Genomic DNA, 26,812 nt, shown 5'->3' with positions numbered 1-26,812 from the left:
ATTAAAACACAGCACAGAGGACCACTAATTACAGCTTTGGACCATCACATTTTCTCTGCAGTTCACTTGGCACAGCTCTGAGAATTAGCCTCAGGAAAGATGGCGGTCCGCGTGCAGCGGAGACTCTCAGTAGAACGACTGCAGTGCGCTCTTTCACCCTCGTATCACGTTGTCCGTGACGTCACACAACACTATCCAACGAGACGTGTCGGCGGAAGAATCATTCCCGGAAGTAAAGTTCTGTCTCCCACATGGACACTGCTGACAAGGTCCTCCTTTCCTGCGGTGATGTAAGCTTATCTCCTACGTTCAATACGGCGCAATGTCCTTGTTATGTGAAGCTTCATCTGTAATTGGATGGGAACGGTAATCGCTTTATTTAAATCTAGTCCTGACCTACTGCTGAGGGTTTGTTGCAGTGTTTCAGTGTATGTAAGCGATTTGAGCTGCTGATACATTGCAACAAACTGCAGTAAGATTAGAGCAGGACTGATTTTAAAGGGATTGATGCATCTGGACAACCCTTTCCATGTGCCCTATAAGGCAGATGTTTATGGCAGACCTGGTGGCTTTTTGCTAGGCCCCATAATTGCCATGGTAACCGATCAGCGCCCCAATGGAGTAACAGAGGTAGCCCCTCACCTTAAACGCAGCAGTCGCTATTGACTACGGCGTCTAAGGGGTTGGAGCCTGGCTGTCAATCACCAACGGAAACCTACGGGACAGCCCCTATACCCTCGCGATCGCCGTGATGTAACTGTGTGTCACGGTGCCTCCGGGTAAGGCAATTCATTATGTACAGATACGTCATGGTGCGTCAAGGGGTTAATTTCCCCCGTTGCAGCTTTCTGCACTCAAAAACAGCTAATTGTCTGCATTCATACAGCTAACAGCAAGCAGAGGTCTTGAAAATAGTGAAGAAATAAAAAAGTATGTTAGAAAGTGTCAGAACTTTTGTTTTTTTATACAACAATAAATCTTTACCCTAAAATCAGAAACAAACTTTTACGGATGTTCAGGATGTAGTGTAGGGGGCTGCAAAGTGCCTTGTTAACCCTTGCCTGGCAGCATCCCGGCACCATAGTGAGATTTTGCGATGCTGCTTTGCAAGACAACCCACCATTGCTTCACGCTGTCCCTTTTGTGACTGTACCTGAGAAGACCACGCGGTCTGATATCCTGTGATAGTCGCAGGTCCATTATAGGGGTGTTCCTAATTTAATACCCCGCACCTATCTCTAGAATGGAAGTCACCCGACCTCCATTCCACCTGGTGAGGCGGCCGCTGCATCCAGGCAGAGAGTGAATGGAAACAGCGGAGCCAGCTTGTTGGGCTGTTTCTGTAAGGCTGGATTCACACGAGCGTTGCGTTTTTGCGCGCGCAAACAACGCGGCGTTTTGAGCGCGCAAAAACCATTTGACAGCTGCGTGTGTCATCCGTGTCTGATGCGCGGCTGCGTGATTTTCGCGCAGCCGGCATCATAGAGATGAGGCTTGTCGACGCCCGTCACTGTCCAAAGTGCTGAAAGCGCTAAATCTTTCAGCACCCTCGACAGTGAATGCCGAACACAACAGCGAAAAACCTGTAAAAAAAAAGATAAAGTTCCTACTTACCGAGAACTTCCAATGGTGACGCGTCCTTGGTGACGCGCCTCTCTTGACATCGAGCCCCACCTCCCTGGATGACGCGGCAGTCCAAGTGACCGCTGCAGCCTGTGATTGGCTGCAGCCTGTGCTTGGCCTGTGATTGGCTGGAGCTGTCACTTGAACTGAAGTGTCATCCCGGGAGGTCGGACTGCAGGAAGGAGACAGGAGTAATCGGTAAGTTAGAACTTCGTTTTTTTTTACAGGTTCATGTATTTTGGGATCGCAAGTCACTGTCCATGGTGCTGAAACAGTTTAACTCTTTCAACACCATGCACAGTGAATGTCTCCCGACGTCGCGGACCGGAAATTTTTTTGCCGGGTTCGGCCAAAACGAGTTTGGCCGAACCCGGTGAAGTTAGCTTCGGTTGTCGGGGTTCGCTAATCGCAAAGACACTCCGTTTGGATGTTCGGAAACAGAAAAGCACGTGGTGCTTTTCTGTTTACATTCATCCTTTTGACAGCTGTTGCGCAAACACGCAGTTCGCACGGAAGTGCTTCCGTGCGACATGCGTGGTTTTCACGCACCCATTGACTTCAATGGGTGCGTGATGCGTTGAAAACGCTGAATCAACGGACATGTCGTGAGTTTTTGGCAACGGAGCAACGCTGCGCAAAAAACGCTGCCATGTCTGCACGGCCCCATTGACAAATATAGCTACGGGCAACGCACGTGAAAATCACGCGCGTTGCACGCGCGTATTTTACGTTCGTCTGAATAAAGCCTAACACCTAAAGAAATGAATAGCGAGCGACCTCCTCACCATTCATTTCCGCCGGCAGCAGCTTCACCGGGTGGGAAGGGGAGCGAGTGACCCCCGTTCTAGAGATAGGTTTGTGGTATTAAATTAGAAATATCCTTTTAATGGTTCTGGAGATAGGTGGCCATTAAAGGTGTTTTCCCAGTATTACAAGTGATGGCGTATCACTAGGATATGTCATTGCTTTCTGTTTAGTGGGGTCTGATTGCCGGGACCCCCACCAATTCTTAGAATGATTACAGGTTTACCCTGCACAGCGACAATCCGCTCCACCCGCTGTGCAGGGAACTGCAGCACGGCCCTGTCCAGTAGAGTGGAGCGCTACAATCAGCCGATGAACCAGCAAATGCATGTCGACCAACTATTGTTTTAAAGGCTATGTCCACCTTTGGAAAAAGTTTTTTTTTCATAAAAATATCTACCAGTGGGTTTGTTCCAACTTTCTAATTAGTTTTTATTAAAAATTATTTCTACATTTTGAGATACAGCTGCTTTGTATACTGTAGACTGAGCAGTTGTATCTAGTGCTGAAACCTGTGTCCGTCAGGTCCGCGGGACTGACGGGTTCAGTGTCAGCGGGTCCTGCATGTCCTCCTGTTATTCATCACATCTAAGTTATGAACTTACATGTGATCGATAACAGCTCGATCCGGCATGTCAGAGGCATGCAGGACCCGCTGACACTGAACCCGTCAGTCCTGCTGACCTGACGGATTTAAGTCTCAGCGCTGGATACAGAAAAATAATTTTTCTTTTTTCTGTATACAGAGCAGCTGTATCTAGCACTGAGACTTGAATCTGTCGCGTCAGCGGCACTGACGTGTTCAGTGTCAGCAGGTCCTGCATGCCTCTGACATGCCGGATCGAGCTGTTATTGATCACATCTAAGTTTATAACAGATGTGATGATTAACAGGAGGACACGCTGACACTGAACCCGTCAGTCCCGCTGACCTGATGCATTCAGGTCTCAGCGCTAGATACAGCTGCTCTGCATACAGGATACAAAGCAGCTGTATCTCAAAAAGTAAAAATCATTTTTAGAAAAAGTATTTTGAAAGTTGCTTCAAACCCAATGATTTCAATGGTGTACATAGACTTTAACGATTGCTCGTCCCCCTACACAGCCCCTCGTGAATAGAACTAACGAGCGCCCATCGACATGCTGTATCGTCGATTGGCGCCCGTTTTTCCATTCCGGTATTAGGCCACGTAAAAGCACGCTTACACAAGTGGGTGGACAGGAGTGTCGCTGTGCAGGGAAAAAGCAGATGGGACCTCAACCCTGGCGTTCTCAGGTGGGGGGGGGGGGTCCTGGATGTTGATCCTCCGTTGAACAGAATTGTATGGCATATCCTGTGGGAAATCCTCTCTAAGACCGATCCCGTGTACCATCATAATGCGTTTCATTGAGCGGTGAGATCGCGCTGTTCATTCCCGTGCCTGGCACGAGCCCCTATGTACAGCCACGCGTAGTCCACGTGCTTATTCACATTTGTTTTTTTTTTTACATTTTATTTCAGACACAAACAAATATGAAGAATGAAAATGAATCCTAAACGAGGACGGACAGGAAGACGCCGGAAGAAGAAAGTTCTGGAAACATCTACAGGTAACACAAGACCAAGGCTGGTTTTTATCTACATGTTAATAAGGTTCTCAGCGAACATTTTATTTCCCGATGCCTTTATGGCACCAACATATTTAGCAATGTATATTCCTTAGATTCATTAAAATATTCTCTTTATGCTTTCTGGTCTGTTTTTATTTTCTGAGGATATCGTTTTTATTCCGATTGATGCTGCCAATATCAGACTTTGTAAGGACACACCCTATTGACAAGGGGGAATGGTATGGTCTAGTTGTCAATTTATTTATACATTTCCCGTAGTAATAACAGAGGAATGGCATAATACAGAGTTCTAAGAAAAGATGGTCCAGAATTGTTATTTCATGGGTAATACAAGGATTTACTAAAATAGACATGTCAGGAGAGGTCTTATTTAAAGGGACTCTGTCACCAGTTTATTAATTCCCGATCTCCTAACTAATCTAATAGTCGCTATTATGCCGACTGTGTATTTAACTGGTGACATCTCCGGTTGTTTCACAGCTAGAACTGCGATCCTGGTTAGATTAGAATCTCATCTTTCATATGCCACCAGAACCACGGTTCTAGGTGGTCCACAGCCGGGGATATGGCTATTTGAAGTGATCCCCCCTCCTTCCAGCCTCAGTCTCTCACACTGTGTGAAGCAGCTTCATGCTGATAGGACAGCGTCAGAGGCTGGGAGGAGCTCCACCTCAGGAGAATCGCTGCTGTTACCTCCCACTTGTCTAGTATAAGCTCATTTGCATATTTAAAAAAATGCTCATAACTTCTAAAATAATAAACTTTTTAGGACACAATTTTCACTAGTATCATCAGTGTGACAGCGCCTATTAGATTAGTAGGAGATAGGGCATTACTAAACTAGTGACTGATCCTCTTTAATGAGAATGTCTGTGAAGGGAAGGGGTTTGTATGTTATACGACTGTACTTGTTTGCTGTCATCTCATTTGCTGTTGTTGCCTATAGTGAATCAATGTCATGAAAGGCAAAATATCCAGCTGAGGAGGTGGATGAAGGAGAGAGGGTTTCAGGACAAGCGGCTGAGGACGGCACATTTTCCAGGTAAAAAGAACATATATTTATATATTTATTTGGGAACCATTTAGCTACTCTGTTTCAAATGCCATGTTTAAGTGAACTTGCACAAATTACTTAGAGGCTATGTACCCCTTTGTGTTTGGTGCAACTTTTTAATTACTTTTTTATTAAAAAATATATTTGACTTTTTCTGTATACAGAGCAGCTGTATCTAACGTTGAGACTTGAATCCGTCAGATCAGCGGGACTGACGGGTTCAGCGTCAGCGGGGCCTGGGTGTCTCTGACACGCAGGATCGAGCCGTTATTGATCACATCTAAGTTTATAACAGATGTGATGAATAACAGGAGTACACGCTGACACTGAACCCGTCAGTCCTACTGACCTGACGGATTCAGGTCTCAGCGCTAGATATAGCTGCTCTGTATACAGGATATAAAGCAGCTGTATCTCAAAAAGTAAAAATAATTTTTAATAAAAAGTAATTAGAAAGTTGGACCAAACTCACTGATACATTGTTTTATTTCTTTTTTTTAATTCTTTCATTCTTCATTCCTCTTTTATTTATCTTCAAGATACTGGGAGAGGACTGATGGCCAGTCAATTGCTGCAGGTTGGTGACGATACACTACAAATAATAAGTAATATAGTGCTTGGAAATTAAAGATCCTCTGTCACCAGTTTATAACTTCCCTATCTCCTACCTAATCTAACAGGCGCTTTGATGTAGATAACTACTGAATGTTTTTTTGTTTTAAACTTTTATTATTGACCAAGTTATCAACATTTTTCAATTTATGCCAATTTTTTCTAAATGCCCAACTGAACAGACATCGCCTCCAGCCGCTGCAGATTCGGATAAACGTCATGGCACGGCTGGAGGCGATGTCTGTTCAATCTTTCGTCGCTCCGATGAAGGACCTGCGGGAGGAAATGATGTCACAGAGTGATCTCGCGAGATCATGCTGTGCTGTGAATCATGCTGGGCTGGAATGAAGAGAAGTGTATGTTGTGGATTGGTCAGCGTCATACACTTTTCTATACAACGCCCACTTGGTGAATAGAAAAAAACACCCAGTTGGGCATTTCGAAAAAATTTGCATAAATCGTAAAATGTTCATAACACAGTAGTTATCTACATCAAAGCGCCTATTAGATTAGGTAGGAGATAGGGAAGTTATAAACTGGTGACCGATCCTCTTTAATTACATAATGACAGCATATGGCCAATAGTATGTGGACACTCTCATAATTATTGAAAACCGGTTCATAAAATCAAGCACACAGCAATGTAATGACAGCTCACTATCTGGCAGTCTGATGGAGGAATCTGGGTTTGGGGGAGGCCAGGAGAACGCTAACTACCTGACTGCATAGTGACTGCTGTAACGTGGTGGAGGAGGGATAATGGTCTGGGGCTGTTTTTCAGGGTTCAGTCCCTTATTTCCAGCGAAGAGTAATATTAAAAATACAGCATATAAAGACACTTTACACAATTGGAGCTTCTAACTTTGTGGTAACAGTTTGGGGTTCAACCCCTTTTCTGTTCCAGCATGACGGCTCCAGTGCACACAGCGAGCTCCATAAAAACATGGGGTGAGGAGTTTGTTGTGGAGGAACTCGAGTGGCTGCTCAGAGTCCTGACCTCAGCCCCATCCAACACCTTTGTAATGAATTGGTACAATGATTGTCAGCCAGACCTTCTCCCCCAACATCAGTGTCTGACCTCACAAATGCATTTCTGGATGAATGGGCACAAATTCCCACAGACACGAACCAAAATCTTGTAGAAAGCCCCCAGAAGAGGCCATGGTTTTGGAGTGGCATGTCCAACAAGCTCATATAGGTGTGATGGTCAGGTGTCCACATACATTTGGCCATATAGTGTATATTGAAATTCACTTATTTTTCCTGTTTCTGGGGTCAGACCGAGGGATCTGATTATTACACTCTTAGTGGTCTCTTGTTATCAAATGTAACCCCTTCTCGCACTGTGTGTAATAGTATGATGTGAGGAGTGGGCAGGTCACCCACCATGCCTTACCCAGGATCGGAGTTGACCACTAACCCAGTGGTTTAAACATTCGGATGCCGCGATCAATGCTGACAGCAGCACGTAAGTGGTTTCACAATGGTGGGGTGCCCTGGCAGCCAGGGGGCCCAACAATGGACTCCTGGGTTTGCCATGTACCTGAGCCTCTTAGGCTGGTGAGGTAGTATGGCCATGGTGGCAGTTTCAGGGGCCTAAATAAACGGACAGGTTCCCTTTAAGACATTAGAAATATCAAAAAAAATTGCTATAAAGTTTTACACAATCTATTGTTTTCAGGCTGACTCTATTGTACTTCAAGGGGGTGACGTGTAGAAAAACCCCTGCAATCTGCATCATATCAATTCCTCACAGATCTCTACCCGCAGTCAGTGAATGGAAACCTTCATTGTTTATATTCAGTGTCTCCTCCCTAACCTAGTCCTGCTTGCACAGGTGCTAGACTGATTATGAGAGAGATCTGATGCGCTATATACTGCATTGTTTCTAGAGAAGAATACGCACTAAGGCGACACAAGCCCCTAGATTTTTACAGTGACGGAACCTAAACCCCAATCTGCCCTGATTTCTATGCTTTTCCCAGCCAGGAGAACTGATTATTTCCCTTCCAGAATCTTGTCTGCTCACCACCAGCACTGTCCTCACCAGTTACCTTGGCAAGTATATCCACAGGTGAGAAATTCATGACTCGTGACATAGAACATATCATTTCTACCAGTATTTCAATTCACTTTTTAATTTCAATGCCTATTTTCGTCAGTGGACCACAAACGTCTACCACTATTTTTGAGCAGGCTGCTGTATTTAGAGGTTAATTCTATGGTTTTGTCTCTCCAGCTCCTCTGTAGACCGATGTGTCGTCAGGGCAACAGACAACAAACAAGCCCTGTGTAGTCTGATCCTTCAGTCAGTCATCCTCCCTTTCTTCTGTTCTCTACATACATTTGATAGGTTAGCAAGAAGTAGTGGACACATAAGAGAGTATGGCTGCAGAATCAGACTACACAGGGTTTGTTTGTAGTCGTTTACCATGGAGACACATAGATCCGCATAGGAGCTGTATACACAAAAAAAAATAAGACCTTTTTTATTAAGACTTTTTGCTTTATTTTTTTATTTTAGAAACATCAGGACAATCAAAAAAATTGGTTATGAAGATGGACATAGCCTTTCTGCTTTATTTATATTATTGCAAGCTTTCCCGTATGCAGCTCATGAAAGGGAAATCACTGTGTTCCCATATGGGGTTCTTACTCAGAGCCATGTACAGAAAAGCTGACTAGTTATCCAGGCATATAGTAGCAGTGGTCTTATCACTGCTTAACGAGGCAGATCTGCCATTCAGTACTCTAGGAAAGCTGGGTGACCACCCCGGTGGGACCTGTAATAGCAGCCATATTGTTTGTCACATAGCTTTGCTCGTAACAGAAATAACTATGAAATGGCTGCATAGAACAATATAGCTGACCAACATTTGAGTTGTACCAAATGACAAACTCCGCTCTGCTGCATCAAAAGTGTCATTGCCTCTTATGGAGTTTTTTGTGTATGACAGGTGGCGCCCCCCTGTGTCCCCTCTGCTGGCTCTGTGCACGTTCTTAGTCTTGGAGAGATACACTGGAGATCAATCACCATGGAAGCCGTACTTGGATGTATTGCCCAGTGCCTACCACTGTCCAGTTCACTGGGAAGCAGAGACCGTGAATTATTTGCCTGATCCTGTTAAACAGAAAGCCGTGGAGCAGAGGAGCGCCGTTCAGGAATTCTACTCTTCAGCATTGCCGTTCTTCACGTCCCTGACACCCTTGTTTCCTGGGATCGTGGAGAACATATTAACCTATGACGCAGTGCGGTGGGCCTGGTGCACGGTGAACACCAGGACAGTGTATATGAAGCACGCACACAGGGAATGTTTTTCTGCGGAGCAGGATGTGTACGCCCTGGCGCCATATTTAGACCTACTGAACCACAATGCAGGGGTGCAGGTAACACATGAATACCTGCCTGGTACCTCTTATATAATATGACTGCAAACATGTCACTGGAGTAATAATGCTCCATTACGTTCACTATGTTTGCAGAGAGAGAGACTGTCAATTTACAGTGCTACAGTGACTGCAGAGAGGAAGGGGTTAGAGGGCTCTGGAGTGTATGGACAAGTGCCGCATATGGTGAGTGTCCAGACGAGTGCCGCATATGGAGGGAGTACAGACGAGTGCCGCATATGGAGGGTGTACAGACGAGTGCCGCATACGGAGGGTGTACAGACGAGTGCCGCATATGGAGGGTGTACAGACGAGTGCCGCATATGGAGGGTGTACAGACGAGTGCCGCATATGGAGGGTGTACAGACGAGTGCCTCATATGGAGGGTGTACAGACGAGTGCGCATATGGAGAGTGTACGGACGAGTGCCGCATATGGAGAGTGTACAGACGAGTGCCGCATATGGAGGGTGTACAGACGAGTGCCGCATATGGAGAGTGTACAGACGAGTGCCGCATATGGAGAGTGTACAGACGAGTGCCGCATATGGAGAGTGTACATACGAGTGCCGCATATGGAGGGTGTACAGACGAGTGCCGCATATGGAGAGTGTACAGACGAGTGCCGCATATGGAGAGTGTACAGACGAGTGCCGCATATGGAGAGTGTACAGACGAGTGCCGCATATGGAGGGTGTACAGACGAGTGCCGCATATGGAGGGTGTACAGACGAGTGCGCATATGGAGAGTGTACGGACGAGTGCCGCATATGGAGAGTGTACAGACGAGTGCCGCATATGGAGGGTGTACAGACGAGTGCCGCATATGGAGGGTGTACAGACGAGTGCCGCATATGGAGAGTGTACAGACGAGTGCCGCATATGGAGAGTGTACAGACGAGTGCCGCATATGGAGAGTGTACAGACGAGTGCCGCATATGGAGAGTGTACAGACGAGTGCCGCATATGGAGGGTGTACAGACGAGTGCGCATATGGGGAGTGTACAGACGAGTGCGCATATGGAGAGTGTACAGACGAGTGCCGCATATGGGGAGTGTACAGACGAGTGCGCATATGGGGAGTGTAAAGACGAGTGCCGCATATGGAGGGTGTACAGACGAGTGCCGCATATGGAGAGTGTACAGACGAGTGCCGCATATGGGGAGTGTACAGACGAGTGCCGCATATGGGGAGTGTACAGACGAGTGCCGCATATGGAGAGTGTACAGACGAGTGCGCATATGGGGAGTGTACAGACGAGTGCGCATATGGAGAGTGTACAGACGAGTGCCGCATATGGGGAGTGTACAGACGAGTGCGCATATGGGGAGTGTAAAGACGAGTGCCGCATATGGAGGGTGTACAGACGAGTGCCGCATATGGAGCGTGTACAGACGAGTGCCGCATATGGAGCGTGTACAGACGAGTGCCGCATATGTAGAGTGTACAGACGAGTGCCGCATATGGGGAGTGTACAGACGAGTGCCGCATATGGAGGGTGTACAGACGAGTGCCGCATATGGAGAGTGTACAGACGAGTGCCGCATATGGAGGGTGTACAGACGAGTGCGCATATGGGGAGTGTACAGACGAGTGCGCATATGGGGAGTGTAAAGACGAGTGCCGCATATGGAGGGTGTACAGACGAGTGCCGCATATGGAGAGTGTACAGACGAGTGCCGCATATGGGGAGTGTACAGACGAGTGCCGCATATGGGGAGTGTACAGACGAGTGCCGCATATGGAGAGTGTACAGACGAGTGCGCATATGGGGAGTGTACAGACGAGTGCGCATATGGAGAGTGTACAGACGAGTGCCGCATATGGGGAGTGTAAAGACGAGTGCCGCATATGGAGGGTGTACAGACGAGTGCCGCATATGGAGCGTGTACAGACGAGTGCCGCATATGGAGCGTGTACAGACGAGTGCGCATATGGGGAGTGTACAGACGAGTGCGCATATGGAGAGTGTACAGACGAGTGCCGCATATGGGGAGTGTACAGACGAGTGCCGCATATGGAGGGTGTACAGACGAGTGCCGCATATGGAGCGTGTACAGACGAGTGCCGCATATGGAGCGTGTACAGACGAGTGCCGCATATGGAGCGTGTACAGAGGAGTGCCGCATATGTAGAGTGTACAGACGAGTGCCGCATATGGGGAGTGTACAGACGAGTGCCGCATATGGAGGGTGTACAGACGAGTGCCGCATATGGAGAGTGTACAGACGAGTGCCGCATATGGAGGGTGTACAGACGAGTGCGCATATGGGGAGTGTACAGACGAGTGCCGCATATGGAGAGTGTACAGACGAGTGCCGCATATGGAGGGTGTACAGACGAGTGCGCATATGGGGAGTGTACAGACGAGTGCGCATATGGAGAGTGTACAGACGAGTGCCGCATATGGGGAGTGTACAGACGAGTGCGCATATGGGGAGTGTAAAGACGAGTGCCGCATATGGAGGGTGTACAGACGAGTGCCGCATATGGAGAGTGTACAGACGAGTGCCGCATATGGGGAGTGTACAGACGAGTGCCGCATATGGGGAGTGTACAGACGAGTGCCGCATATGGAGAGTGTACAGACGAGTGCGCATATGGGGAGTGTACAGACGAGTGCGCATATGGAGAGTGTACAGACGAGTGCCGCATATGGGGAGTGTAAAGACGAGTGCCGCATATGGAGGGTGTACAGACGAGTGCCGCATATGGAGGGTGTACAGACGAGTGCCGCATATGGAGGGTGTACAGACGAGTGCCGCATATGGAGCGTGTACAGACGAGTGCCGCATATGTAGAGTGTACAGACGAGTGCCGCATATGGGGAGTGTACAGACGAGTGCCGCATATGGAGGGTGTACAGACGAGTGCCGCATATGGAGCGTGTACAGACGAGTGCCGCATATGGGGAGTGTACAGACGAGTGCCGCATATGGAGAGTGTACAGACGAGTGCGCATATGGGGAGTGTACAGACGAGTGCGCATATGGAGAGTGTACAGACGAGTGCCGCATATGGGGAGTGTACAGACGAGTGCGCATATGGGGAGTGTAAAGACGAGTGCCGCATATGGAGGGTGTACAGACGAGTGCCGCATATGGAGCGTGTACAGACGAGTGCCGCATATGGAGCGTGTACAGACGAGTGCCGCATATGTAGAGTGTACAGACGAGTGCCGCATATGGGGAGTGTACAGACGAGTGCCGCATATGGAGGGTGTACAGACGAGTGCGCATATGGAGGGTGTACAGACGAGTGCCGCATATGGAGCGTGTACAGACGAGTGCCGCATATGTAGAGTGTACAGACGAGTGCCGCATATGGGGAGTGTACAGACGAGTGCCGCATATGGGGAGTGTACAGACGAGTGCCGCATATGGAGAGTGTACAAACGAGTGCGCATATGGGGAGTGTACAGACGAGTGCACATATGGAGAGTGTACAGACGAGTGCCGCATATGGAGAGTGTACAGACGAGTGCGCATATGGGGAGTGTACAGACGAGTGCCGCATATGGAGAGTGTACAAACGAGTGCCGCATATGGGGAGTGTACAGACGAGTGCCGCATATGGGGAGTGTACAGACGAGTGCGCATATGGGGAGTGTAAAGACGAGTGCCGCATATGGAGGGTGTACAGACGAGTGCCGCATATGGAGCGTGTACAGACGAGTGCCGCATATGTAGAGTGTACAGACGAGTGCCGCATATGTAGAGTGTACAGACGAGTGCCGCATATGGGGAGTGTACAGACGAGTGCCGCATATGGAGAGTGTACAGACGAGTGCCGCATATGGGGAGTGTACAGACAAGTGCGCATATGGGGAGTGTACAGACGAGTGCCGCATATGGGGAGTGTACAGACGAGTGCCGCATATGGGGAGTGTACAGACGAGTGCCGCATATGGGGAGTGTACAGACGAGTGCCGCATATGGGGAGTGTACAGACGAGTGCCGCATATGGGGAGTGTACTGACGAATTTCGCATATGGAAAGTGTCCATCCGGTGTTTGGTACTCGCTTTAAGTTATAGGTCCAAAGCCTGAGGCTGTACTACTGAGAGATTCTGAAGACCTGATCCTTCTGATTTCTGCCAAGTGTAGTGTTGTCATGGAGACCTGGTACGGAACGAAAAACATCAATATCTACATTCTAACTGTCTGGAATAGTGGCCTATATGTGTGAACATGGAAGTGGATTGATTTGGATCCACACAGAGTCTCCATGACACCATTGCACCTAACAGAAAGGAGAAGGGGACATCAGAATATCTCAGTAGTGCAGCTCAGTCTTAAGGCCTGTAACAGGAGATCAGATCTCAGGATAGAAGCAAGATATTTTTCATATTTTTTTATTCACATTACGGCTTTTTGTATATTTTCTCTGGTAGGTCTCCTTGCAGTTTTGCCAATTTTACCTATTGGCTACTGTATGGATTTTGTTTGTCTAATATGTTCAGACTTTTTAATGTATTCTATTCTTGAAAGGTGGAAGCTGCTTTTAATGAGGAGAACCGGTGTTACGAGATAAGGACTATGGTCCCATATAGGAAATATCAACAGGTGTTTATATGCTATGGACATCATGATAACCAGCGCCTCCTCCTGGATTATGGCTTTATTGCAGCTAACAATCCTCATCAAAGTGTTTATGTTACGAGAGGTTTGTATAGTCTTTAATGTACCTGTATTATCAATTGTATGGGTAAAAGGGAATGGGGATTTCCAGTTGCACCAAAAAGACTGATTTTTGTTGGTTGGGATTCCCCTTTAAGTCACAGTGGGACCCCATAACACTGCCAGCCACAGATGCCCCATTCATATATCTATCTATCTATCTATCTATCTATCTATCTATCTATCTATCTATCTATCTATCTATCTATCTATCTATCTATCTATCTATATCATATCTATCTATCTATCTCATATCTATCTATCTATCTATCTATCTATCTATCTATCTATATCATATCTATCTATCTATCTATCTATCTATCTATCTATCTATCTATCTATCTATCTATCTATCTATCTATCTATCTATCTATCTATCTATCTATCTCATATCTATCTATCTATCTATCTATCTATCTATCTATCTATCTATCTATCTATCTATCTATCTATCTATCTATCTATCTATCTATCTATCTATCTATCTGTTATGATTATTTTTTATGACTAGATGCCATCCTTCAGTTTGTGTCCGGAAAAGACAAACAGTTACAGAGGAAATGGTCACTTCTTAAAGAAAATGGCTTTTTAGAGTAAGTTCCTATCAATATTGTATTCATCATTCACCTGTGTACAGTGGGAGTTGTTTCACAGCCTGAGCCAATATTCCTTCGAATGTGGGCTAATCTCTTTGTAGGACATTAGTCTGCTTTTGATAATCCCTTTTTGTCACAAAAGTCCCCTGAATGTAGCTGATCACAGGGCGACCCAATCCTGGGACCCCCAGCGATCATTTGTAATCCATGGATGAACCTGACAGTAAGTGTTCAATTTCCCTGTAGTGCCCCCACAGGGGAAACAAAGCATTACATAATCCCTATCAGGAATCTCTAATAGGGTATTTGAAAATGGGTTTTCTAAACCAGACATCCCCTTTAAGGGAACTCCTCCCCACCCTCTCAGCACATCATGGAGGGGGTATGCTTTACAGCGGGGTTATCACGGGCTGAATCTGGAGTTGGGCAATGAAATCACCACCTCTTCCCAGAGGTGGATTCTAAGCAGGGGACCTCCCTGTATTGCATCCGTATGTCCTAATAGGCCATATGAACAGGGAATATCCTAATACGACAAGCCCTGTAATGGCAACACATGTGGATTTAACATAACACTGGAGAAGATTTATCGAAACCGGCCTAGTTGTCCATAGCAACCAATCAGAGCTCAGCTTTCATTTCTTAGATTTCACTGAAAAAATGAAAGTTGCCCTGTGATTGGTTGCTATAGCCAATGGGGCCATTTTTTGTGTTAGACAGTTTGATAAATGAAGCCCAATGGGGAGATTTATCAAACCTGGTGCAAAATGTAGAGCCATTGCCGTTAAGAACCAACCAGATTGCTGCTTTTGTTTTCAAAATGGACCCTGAAAAATGAGAGCTGGAATCTGATTGGTTGTTATGGGCAACCTCTCCACATTTTCCATGAACTGGTTTGAATAAATCTGCCCATTGTTTCACATTTGACTTATTTGCTATGGAGATTCTTCCAGATAAATAACATGAGTATTACATGGTGAGGTGCCAGTAACTTTTAGTCGGTGCGTAAGACCCTACTTGGATGAAATCCGCGGTGATAATCCGCAATAATTCCGCAGCAGAATTGACTTGCTGCGAATTTTACAATCTCAATCCCACAATAATTTTTTCCACTATTTGTGAATGGGGTTTCTAAAACCCCTCCCTTATGTCTTGTACTGTAAATTGCTGCGATTTTTCAGAGTGAAATCTACACTGAAAAGCTGCATTGTGTGAATTCGCCCTAAGGTTTTGCCGGGACCACTTTTTCATGACTGTGTTGCTATGACCCCAAAAAATGTTTGTGTATTTCTGGCCTCATGGGGACATGTTTTGTACTGGCAGTAATTCTGTGTTCTGCTCATGTGACTCTCAGTAATTTGCTCCTTCCAGGAACCTGACGTTTGGACAAGACGGTCCCTCCTGGAGACTCCTTACAGCGTGCAAACTCCTGCGTCTTGGAGCGGATGAATTGTATGAAATGTGTTCCATATTTTTGTTTCATAAAAGGGTAACTAAGCATTCAACAAACTTCTGATGTCATAGCGACACGTCAGAAGTTTGTATTGGTGGGGGTCCGAGCGCTGAGACCCCCACCAATCGCTAAAACGAAGCTGCAGAAGTGCTTGTGTGAACGCTCAGCCGCTTCGTGTCTGTTCGGCTTCTTCCGGAAATCAATGTGTCAGAGTCTGGGCTCATAGACTTTCTATTGAGCCTGTACTCCTATACGTTGATTTCTGGCGTTTTAGTGATTGGTGGGGGTCTCAGTGCTCGGACCCCCACCAATCCAAACTTCTGACGTGTCGCTATGACATGTCAGAAGTTTGTTGAACGTTTAGTTACCCTTTAAGATATTTTTTAACATATACTTTGAATATAAACACATTAGATGATGTAATCCTTTTTGTAAGCGATCAAGATGAATCACTGCACTATAGAGTGACCCGCCTGCTGTAGAACCTCTTTGAAACAAGAGGAATTACAAGTAGATGGGTGACTGCATGACCAAAGACAGCTCTCCATACCCTGATAAAATGGTGGCTCATGGTTAAAACTTCCTTTCACTAGTTACAGGGGGAGGTGCAGCTCTGAAGCACGAACTTCTGCTTTAAACAAGTTAAATACTGTGCCGCCTAAGGGCGCAGGAACCGTTATGGGTCTATTAAAGGTGTAATATTTAGGAAGGGATACATTTTTAATACTTCAATGTGTTATTTTCTGCAAATAATGTGCTTTTTGTATATATTAGACCTAAGACTTCCCCTTCAGAGTGTAAAAAATAAAGGCTCACTCTTCTGAGGATGACGCTGCATTCTCTCTATGGAGATTGTATGGCTGTGTGCTTGACTTTATGCGCCTGTTTGCAATGGGAGTGTCTAAAACACCTGGACTCAATAATTAGGAGGGGTGTCCACGTACTATTGGCCATATAGTGTACCTGTCCTTTAGCCAATCAGCTGACATATAGCTTTCAAAGAGGTTCTGCCTCATCCAGAGCATGTATTTATGAGGTTATGCAATCGTTGGGGTAATACACAATCTAGTATACATCCCACACACTGCCGATCTACATTGAGAAGATAATTGACATGAAACGACTCCTTTCTCTTCAAAAAGAGGTTCTGCAACATCTGGCGGTTGTATTATGCAGTACATAGTCCTTTAGGAGCATCATGTTAAACACTATTGCTTGACATGATATTCCTCCCTAGGCCTTGTTCACACAGTGCAGATTTGCTAAGGGTTTCGCATGTATTTTTTAAGCCAAAAGCAGGAACGAAATCTAAACAGCATAAATATATACGGTAAGGCCCAATAGGTCTGCTCTCCTGGATACAATTCTGGTTTTGGTTTAAAAAAATGCATGCAAAATCTGCACTGTGTGAACAAGGCCTAAAGGTGAAAGAATAGGATGGGTTGAGGAGCGGGCAAGGTGGAGCAGCGAGGGAGATGGAGAGATGAGAGGTTGGAGGTAAAAGCGAATGTGGTGGCGGAGGGACCTCTTAATGGGGGATACAGTCGACCATAGACCAGAGATAAATATCATCCAAAACAACTGATTTTGGCCCCGTGCACACGACCGTATTTTTTTTTCATCCGTAATTACGGACCCATTAATTTCTATTGGCCACGGACCTCGTTCCGTATTTTCACGCCTACGAGCGCTTCCGTAAATACGGATGGCTACGGATGTGCATCCGTAAACCGTCCGTATTTACGGAAGCAACATGATGGTGACATGATTTGCATCCTCCCTCGTTTTTTTATGGATCTCTATATAGGGATCAAATATGGATGCACTACGGGCCGTATTTGCGGATACCGTTTCGTATATACGGATAAGTTACGGAGGACTACGGATCCGTATTTACAGATAGATGAAAATACGGTCGTGTGCATGGGGCCTTAGTATTTTCCAGTTATCAGACATGAATTGGTCTCCGACAGTCAAACTGGCAAAATTTTGATCTGGATTTGTTTTGGTCAGTCATAAATATTTTTTGCGGTGACAGCCGAAACGTCGGCCAAACGTCCATCCGTGTACGCAGTGCGTTCCGCTGGTATCATTTACATGCACATTAATGGAAATTCTCCATTGATTTTCCAACCTCAATCTGAAATTCCATTTTATTTTGCAGTACAGATTCTAGAATCTTGATGATCAGACTTTCTGGATTATCGAATGTCGGATTAAAGGAATTGCACTGTAATAACATATAATAACCGTAATCTGCTGTCTATGTTGTAGGTGTTGCTCATTATTACAGGACACATGAGATTTAAAAAAATGAAATGAAAATTTTTTTTCTGTATATTTTTCCTTTGATTTTCATCATTTTTTTGACACTTAATGTTTTGATTTCAGCACGTACTGGAAAAAAGTGCTTCTGGGAAGTTTTGTTTCCGAGTCCAGTGAACGGGCGTCCGTGGAACTGGCGAGGAAAATCTGCCTCCATTTACTAGAACAGACCTCCCATGCTCTGGACGCGGTGAGTCAGCGAAATGTTGAAATGCAGCTTCAAAAACATCAACTGAATGGCAATTACATGTTTGTCCAAAATTAAAGGGATAGCGCACTTATAAAATACAGGTCCATAGACTTTAATAGGGGTGTATGAAAAAAGAAAAAGCCGTCCACTTTCTTCCAGAGACAGCGCCACTCTTGTCCGATGGCTGTGTCCAGTATTGTAGCTCATCCTGATTCAAGTAAATGTGGTCATGGGACCCCTGATCTCTGGATAGATGGTGGTTTCAGAGGTGGGACCCTCATCTGTCAGACATTTGCGACCTATCCTACGACTTATACATTTTCAATACAACATTGTCTTTTCAGATCTCTTCTCGGAAAAGTGAGAAGACAGCCGACCCTCACCTTGATTTAGTGGAAGCTTTAAGACAAGAGGAAATGAAGATTCTGAAATATTCAGCCAATATTTTACAGAACGGCGACTCGAGCACAATATAACTTGTATGAGGGAGTTAAAGGATATGTTAACCTTTGAAAGGTCAATCAGTGTGTTTTGTGTAACTTTGTAAATAGTTTTATCAAAAATTTGTTTTACTTGTTTAGATACACCGAGCAGCATTACTTATCTTATACAGTGACCGCACCAGCAGAATAGTGAGTGCTGCTCTGGAGTATAATACAGGATATAACTCAGGATCAGTACAAGATAAGTAATGTATGCACACATTGACTTTACCAGCAGAATTGTGAGTGCAGCTCTGGAGTATAATACAGGATGTAACTTAGGATCAGTACAGGATAAGTAATGTAATGTACACAGTGACTCCACCAGCAGAATAGTGAGTGCAGCTCTGGAGTATAATACAGGATGTAACTCAGGATCAGTACAGGATAAGTAATGTAATGTATGTACACAGTGACTCCACGAGCAGAATAGTGAGTGCAGCTCTGGAGTATAATACAGGATGTAACTCAGGATCAGTACAGGATAAGTAATGTAATGTATGTACACAGTGACTCCACCAGCAGAATAGTGAGTGCAGCTCTGGAGTATAATACAGGATGTAACTCAGGATCAGTACAGGATAAGTAATGTAATGTATGTACACAGTGACTCCACCAGCAGAATAGTGAGTGCTGCTCTGGAGTATAATACAGGATATAACTCAGGATCAGTACAAGATAAGTAATGTAATGTATGTACACAGTGACTCCACCAGCAGAATAGTGAGTGCAGCTCTGGAGTATAATACAGGATGTAACTCAGGATCAGTACAGGATAAGTAATGTAATGTATGTACACAGTGACTCCACCAGCAGAATAGTGAGTGCAGCTCTGGAGTATAATACAGGATGTAACTCAGGATCAGTACAGGATAAGTAATGTAATATATGTACACAGTGACTCCACCAGCAGAATAGTGAGTGCAGCTCTGGAGTATAATACAGGATGTAACTCAGGATCAGTACAGGATAAGTAATGTAATGTATGTACACAGTGACTCCACCAGCAGAATAGTGAATGCAGCTCTGGAGTATAAAACAGGATGCAACTCAGGATCAGTACAGGATAAGTAATGTAATGTATGTACACAGTGACTCCACCAGCAGAATAGTGAGTGCAGCTCTGGAGTATAATACAGGATGTAACTCAGGATCAGCACAGGATAAGTAATGTAATGTATGTACACAGTGACTCCACCAGCAGAATAGTGAGTGCAGCTCTGGAGTATAATACAGGCTGTAACTCAGGATCAGTACAGGATAAGTAATGTAATGTATGTACACAGTGACTCCACCAGCAGAATAGTGAGTGCAGCTCTGGAGTATAATACAGGATGTAACTCAGGATCAGTACAGGATAAGTAATGTAATGTATGTACACAGTGACTCCACCAGCAGAATAGTGAGTGCTGCTCTGGAGTATAATACAGGATATAACTCAGGATCAGTACAAGATAAGTAATGTAATGTATGTACACAGTGACTCCACCAGCAGAATAGTGAGTGCAGCTCTGGAGTATAATACAGGATGTAACTCAGGATCAGTACAGGATAAGTAATGTAATGTATGTACACAGTGACTCCACCAGCAGAATAGTGAGTGCAGCTCTGGAGTATAATACAGGATGTAACTCAGGATCAGTACAGGATAAGTAATGTAATATATGTACACAGTGACTCCACCAGCAGAATAGTGAGTGCAGCTCTGGAGTATAATACAGGATGTAACTCAGGATCAGTACAGGATAAGTAATGTAATGTATGTACACAGTGACTCCACCAGCAGAATAGTGAATGCAGCTCTGGAGTATAAAACAGGATGTAACTCAGGATCAGTACAGGATAAGTAATGTAATGTATGTACACAGTGACTCCACCAGCAGAATAGTGAGTGCAGCTCTGGAGTATAATACAGGATGTAACTCAGGATCAGCACAGGATAAGTAATGTAATGTATGTACACAGTGACTCCACCAGCAGAATAGTGAGTGCAGCTCTGGAGTATAATACAGGCTGTAACTCAGGATCAGTACAGGATAAGTAATGTAATGTATGTACACAGTGACTCCACCAGCAGAATAGTGAGCTTGTTTCAAGTTTTTCATGCTTGCTGTTTTGTTTTTTTCCAAAACCACAACATGCCATTTCTGTCATATTTTCGTGGTGTTCATATGGCATTTTTTTTCCAAATGATTTCATACGGTTTTACTGCAGTTTATGCACAGTGGTAGTGATGTGACTACATATCTGTGCGGTTGGGGCTCCACTATATTCTGATATAGAGCTCCAAATCCCCTGCATAAAAAAGCGATAAATCAGGCAGCGCTCTCAATATACGATCCTTTGTTCAACCCATGCAACGTTTCAGCTCTCAAAGGAGCCTTTATAACCTGTGAAAGCTGAAACGTTGCATTGGTTGAATAAAGGATCATATATTGAGAGTGCTGCTTTGCTCTTGGTTTTTCTGATGGTAACAGGACCTTTTGGACCGGGTCCTAATCAGGCGTGCTCCTATATACTAATTGCTATCTTGTGTTTCTGACCTCTTCTAATCTTTTGCATAGACTTAGGTAAATGATAAACTTCTGGCTACATACAGCCACCACTAGGGGGAGCTTATTACATACTATTTATACTGTACATTGAACTCAATAATAAACAATATGTAGTGAGCTCCCCCTAGTGGTGGCTGCAAGCAGCCAAAATTGTATAGTTTGACTTTGTTTATACCGGGGATTTAGAGCTCAGTATCAGAAAAACAGACCACCATAAAGATATATTAAGTAATTGCCACAGAAAGCTGTACCTAGCAATGGTGTTTTAGGCTATGTTCACATCTGCGTCAGGGCTCCGTTCCGACATTCCGTCTGAGCTTTCCGTCGGAACTGAGCCCTGACTCACACAAATTGAAACCAAAGGTTTCTGTATTCATCACCATTGATTTCAGTGGTGACGGATCTGGTGCCAATGGTTGCAGTTTGTCTCCGTTGTGCAAGGGTTCTGTCGTTTTGGATACCGGCTTTAATAAAATACTATTTAATCGGTACGTTCGCTTCCTGCTGGGGGCACAATGTTTTATTAGTAGAGACTCTGTACTGTCCTACATTACTTAGACTAGCACTTTACCCCAATCCCACAGATTTACCATTTTCAGTAGACGTATTTTTCCGATCCAGCATTGGTCTGCTCCATGCCGCCTGACCCAGCACCCTTACCAGTAGCGCTTAGGGCAGATCTCCGGTATCATCAGCCGTCTCCTTACACTCTGTATTACTCAGACTTGTTTCTTTAAAGTGAATGTCTGACATTGGTTTAAAAAAGAAAAAAAATCTAAATAAATCTCAAATTCTGTGCTGATTAATTTCTTAATATAGCTTTATAGTGGTCGGAGTTTCATTGTTCAAAAAAATAGCTCCAATTCCCTTGTATAGTCATAAAAATTCTGATTTACCACTAGGGGGCGCTATAAGGGATTTTCCAGAATTACAAAAACATGGCTGCTTTCTTTTAAAAACAGCGCCACACCTGTCCACTGGTTGTGTGTGGTATTGCAGCTCAGCTCTATTCAATACAATGGAGCTGAGCGGCAATATCAAAAACAACCCATGGTCCTGTGGACTTCTATGGGCGCTGTATTATGGCTATGTGCAGAAAAGTAAAAATACTGCCACATTATTGTCCCAGGTGTGGAATACCCTGTCAGGTAGAATGGTGTGGTCTGCTGGTTTATACGGTCTGGTTAAAAAAAAAAAAAAAAAGGGAACTCGACAATCTCATTATAAGTCCTGGACTCCATTACAAAACATCCCTCATATTCATCTAGGCCTCTGTTCATTCTGGCGTCACCGTTTCACAGGATACACGACTGATCCATTTTTGTAACGGATCCTATTGACCTGTAATGGGGTCTATCCGGTATGTGGTGGAATAGAGCAGCAGACCACGCTATTCTGTAGGAAACCTGATGCAATGGAGCCGTAAGGCCAGTGTGAAGAGAACCTTAGATTGTAAGCTCTTACGGTCAGAGTCCTCTCTCCCATGAAGTGGGTAAAGACCCATACAAACTGGTGAGGAACTGAGATAAAGATGTAACACTCACGTCTGTCAGCGCAGGGGTTAAATGTAAAGCGTGATGCCTGTGTTTTGCATATTGTCCTGTAGGTGACGCTGTTGGCTTTAAGATTACCATTGCGCAACCTTCAAACGACTGCAATTTATGAGGAGAGGAAATGACTCTCACTTTATGAAGTATATAACAGACTTTACAGGCTTCCCATGATGTCAGATTGAAAGAAAACGGCGCTGAATATTCCCGTACTTCACAGGATTTGGCAGCTGTAGATTTTTTACTTGGCAGGAACCAGTAGCTGAACTGCAGTCTACGGGGAGGTGAGAGGTGGAGGTTATAAGTGTGGTAACAAGTGCTGGCGTAATGGAGTCCTAGACAGGCACCGGGACGCTAACATTATAATTGTCCTTAAATCTGGTCAATCCCAAATGTCACAAAACGGTATCATCCTCCGCAGAGCGAGTCTTTACTTTTTACACTTTGAAGGGGAATTCCAGAGTTTTTAGGTCTAATGATTCTTATGTGTACAAAAAGCACAATTATTGAAGAAACATTACAATGAAGTCTTGAAAATGTCATCCCTTCCCTAATAGTACACCTTAAATACACCAATAAAGACTCTTGTGTCCCTTAGTTCACACAGTATTTCACTTGTTTAAAGCTGAAGTTTGGTCTCCAGAGCTGCACCTCCCTGTGTAACTGGTGACAGGAAGTTGTAACCATTGCCTTCCATTTTTAAAGGCTATGGAGAGCTGTCTTGGGTCACGCAGTCACCCATCTGCCTAAAAGTATAAGCAGACTCCTCCCACTCCTCTCACCAGCCGAGGAAAAGATTCAGTTTGCTGCCCTAGTCCTGTGTCTAAATACCATCACTAAGTGCAAAGGCAGAGGGACTTGTCAGTGCCTCCCCCCCGGCACAACGAACCCAGGGCACTTTGAATATGTAATAACTCCACAGACCAGTGGTCCCACTGGTGGGGACTTGGCCCTTGACCCTTTTTATCCAGGTATAGGTGGGTGCGGTGGTGTGAATCAAGTAGGAGCCTCATTGTCATTTTTCTTTTTAACGTCTCCCCTCTATATAAACCCCTCAGCTGTGCCAACATATTTTCAATGAAAAGCTTATTCCTAAAAAATAAATAAAAAAATCTTAACTTTTGTTTGACAAAGGATTTATCAGAACTGAATATCTCGGAAGAAGAAAAATAGTGTAACACCAAATGGTTTTATTTTACTCCTCTAGCTTCATCCAACCCCATCTTGATTTTCATTTGGGTGAAGATCTCCTTTAAAGCGGTTGTCCAGGATTATAGAAACAGGGCTTCTTTCTTTCTTCCAAAAACAGCGCCACACCTGTCTACAGGTTGTGTCTGGTATCGCAGCTCAACTCCATTGAAGTGAATGGGGCTGAGCTGCAATACCACGGACAACCTGTTGACAGGTGAGGCACTGTTTTTGAAAGAAAGAAAGAAAGAAGCCCTGTTTCTATAATCCTGGACAACTTGTTTAAGTTCTTACTGCAAAGTACAGACCATGTCCTGTGCAGCTAGTGGCCAGAGACACCCTATTGCTTTGCGATAAAATTGTGTCGGGATTGTACAGTGACGAGGAGAAGCAGGGAGTGGGTAAGCATTCATGCCAGAGTTCGTAATGGGGGGGGGGAGGGGGGGGTACTGGCAGGCCCTAATTGGTTCGGGCTGTGGCATAGCACCCTAAGGGTATGTTCACACGCAAACGTAAAATACGTCTGAAATTACGGAGCTGTTTTCACGCGAAAACAGCTCCTGAATTTCAGAAGTTTTTGCATGTGCAGGCGTTTTTCGCTGCCTCCTTAACGGACGTAATTGGAGCTGTTTTTCTATGGAGTCAATGGAAAACGGCTCCAATTACATCCCAAGAAGTGACATGCACTTCTTTGACGCGGGCGTCTTTTTTTACACGCCGTCTTTTGACAGCGGCGCGTAAAAAAAAAGATCGTCTGCACAGTACATCGTAAAACCCATTCAAATGAATGGGCAGATGTTTGCCGACGCTTTGGAGCCATATTTTCGGGCGTAATTCCAGGCGTAAAACGCCTGAATTACGTCCGTAAATAGGGCATGTGAACATACCCTTAGGGCGGATTTACACGAACGTGATATACGTCCGTGCAACGCGCGTGCTTTTCACGCGGGTCGCACGGACCTATATTAGTCTATGGGGCAGTGCAGACTGTCAGTGATTTTTGCTCAGCGTGAGTCCGCTGCGTAAAACTCACGACATGTCCTATATTTCGGCGTTTTTCGCGCATCACGCACCCATTTAAGTCCATGGGTGAGTGAAAATCACAAGCTTCCGTGGGACGCGCGTGATTCGCGCAACAGCTGTCAAACTATGAATGTAAACAGAAAAGCACCACGTGCTTTTCTGTTTACAAACATACAAACAGAGTGTCATAATGATGGCGGCTGCGCGAAAATCACGCAGCCACGCATCATATGGTGATGACACACGGAGCTGTTTAGTACACGCTTGTGTGAGTGGGGCCTTAGGGGGATACTCTGTCTGCCACTGTGATGGGGCAATTCCACTGGACACTGTTTTGGAGGCTTTATGGAATACACTTTTTTTTTTTTTAGCAACTTAAGTTTCAATATGGTTCATTGAAATAGTACAATCTGACAAAATTGCACAAAAAAGGTTGCATTTTAATGGTTGAGACTTGTCGGGACGGTCGAGTTTTTGTGTGTAATTGCTATAGGCTACCACTGAGTGGTGCTATTGTTCTACAGGAGACACAATTCTGTCCATGTTTTGCAAATGAATGTATTAGTTCAGGCACAACATGGTGTATCCCATTGACTTCAGTCGTTGATGGTTATGAAGCCGTTTTGCTGTCTTCAGGAGGCCAACCCTTCATTTACAATGCTATACAAGAGTCGCCCCTGTAGTAACCATGCACATATGGTAGAGGGAACAAATAATTCACTCATCCTCCTATATCAATCCAAAAATATTTGCACCATTTTCATGAACCGCTCTTGAGAGCAACATGGATGTTTCCTGGCAGTCCCCAGAGACACGAGGACTATACAGCGATGCCCATAGACCGATCGTGCCACCAATAACCATAAATATTATGGCCGACACAATGGTGACGATAAACAGTAGTTTTATTGTTGATTATGGTTAAAATTGCTTGGATACTGGCGAATCGTAGCGATATTTGGCCTTAACAAACACCCAGGTCTGAGAAGTATTGGGTCTATATAAGATTAGGTCTGTAAATAAGAATTTCCATTCACTGACATCAAGCAAAGGTCAGTGAGGAATTGAAGCACAGTCATTTTTTACTTTTCATAATACAGTTGACGTAACACTGGAAAACCGAGTATGAGAAAGAGAAAAAAATACATCTGAATGTAAGGCGCTGTTCGCCTCTGTGCTATGGCCCTCCATCGGGGGTCCTGTCAGAGTTTCCATGACTTTTGGCGGCATGAATAGCGCAGCATTCAGCGCTATTTTTTGCCGTCATAGTTATGATGACGACCTCGAAAGATCCCATTATTAGTTATTGGGATCCGGCCCAGCATCATGGCTTCTTTTATAAACAGAAGTCATGACACCAGTGTGAACAGAGCCTAGAGAAATGGACCCTGTACGGCGGCGGCGGCACACTACTACGTTTCTATGGTTCTGTATTATTGACCTGTAAGACACTCTGGGAGAGAGATATCAAAACTTGTGCAAAGGAAATGAGGGGCAGTTGCTCATGGCAACCAATAAGATTGCTTCTGTCATTTTCAAAAGGGCCTCTGAAAAATGAGAAGTGGAATCTTATTGGTTGAAACCTCTCCCCCTCTGTGTGCTGGAGACTCCATGAGGTGCCGGATTCTCCCCTAGAAGTAATGCTTCCAGGGGAGAATACCTCAAAATATGGCATCCGATGG

The 26,812-nt window shown here is 44.8% G+C and overlaps 1 protein-coding gene across 2 annotated transcripts; it reads left to right on the top strand.

The window, feature by feature from the left end:
• The first annotated feature begins 70 nt into the window (after positions 1-70).
• On the top strand, positions 71-18,847 carry SETD4 (SET domain containing 4). 2 transcript variants are annotated; one of them, XM_075854592.1, is made up of 12 exons: positions 71-290; positions 3,928-4,016; positions 4,984-5,079; positions 5,631-5,668; positions 7,689-7,777; positions 8,661-9,090; positions 9,187-9,276; positions 13,580-13,754; positions 14,280-14,361; positions 15,736-15,816; positions 18,209-18,332; positions 18,677-18,847. In XM_075854592.1, exons 2-12 carry the CDS (start codon positions 3,947-3,949, stop codon positions 18,806-18,808), a joined length of 1,407 nt encoding a protein of 468 aa, XP_075710707.1. In that variant the 5' UTR covers positions 71-290; positions 3,928-3,946; the 3' UTR covers positions 18,809-18,847. The 2 variants fall into 2 exon arrangements, with proteins under 2 accessions (XP_075710707.1, XP_075710708.1); XM_075854593.1 differs by lacking the exon at positions 9,187-9,276 and having other exon boundaries at positions 76-290.
• Positions 18,848-26,812: the final 7,965 nt, after the last annotated feature.

This window comes from Rhinoderma darwinii, chromosome 2 (genome assembly GCF_050947455.1).
Source record: "Rhinoderma darwinii isolate aRhiDar2 chromosome 2, aRhiDar2.hap1, whole genome shotgun sequence".
NCBI classification, from domain to species: Eukaryota; Metazoa; Chordata; class Amphibia; order Anura; family Rhinodermatidae; genus Rhinoderma; species Rhinoderma darwinii.
This window is presented reverse-complemented; position numbering and strand designations above follow the sequence as displayed.

Coding starts and splice junctions, on each gene's coding strand:
- SETD4 (XM_075854592.1), top strand. CDS start 3,947: ATGAAAATGAATCCTAAACGAGGACGGACAGGAAGACGCCGGAAGAAG. Junction 4,017..4,983: donor AGTTCTGGAAACATCTACAG/GTAACACAAGAC, acceptor TGTTGCCTATAG/TGAATCAATGTCATGAAAGG. Junction 7,778..8,660: donor CTTGGCAAGTATATCCACAG/GTGAGAAATTCA, acceptor TGTGTATGACAG/GTGGCGCCCCCCTGTGTCCC.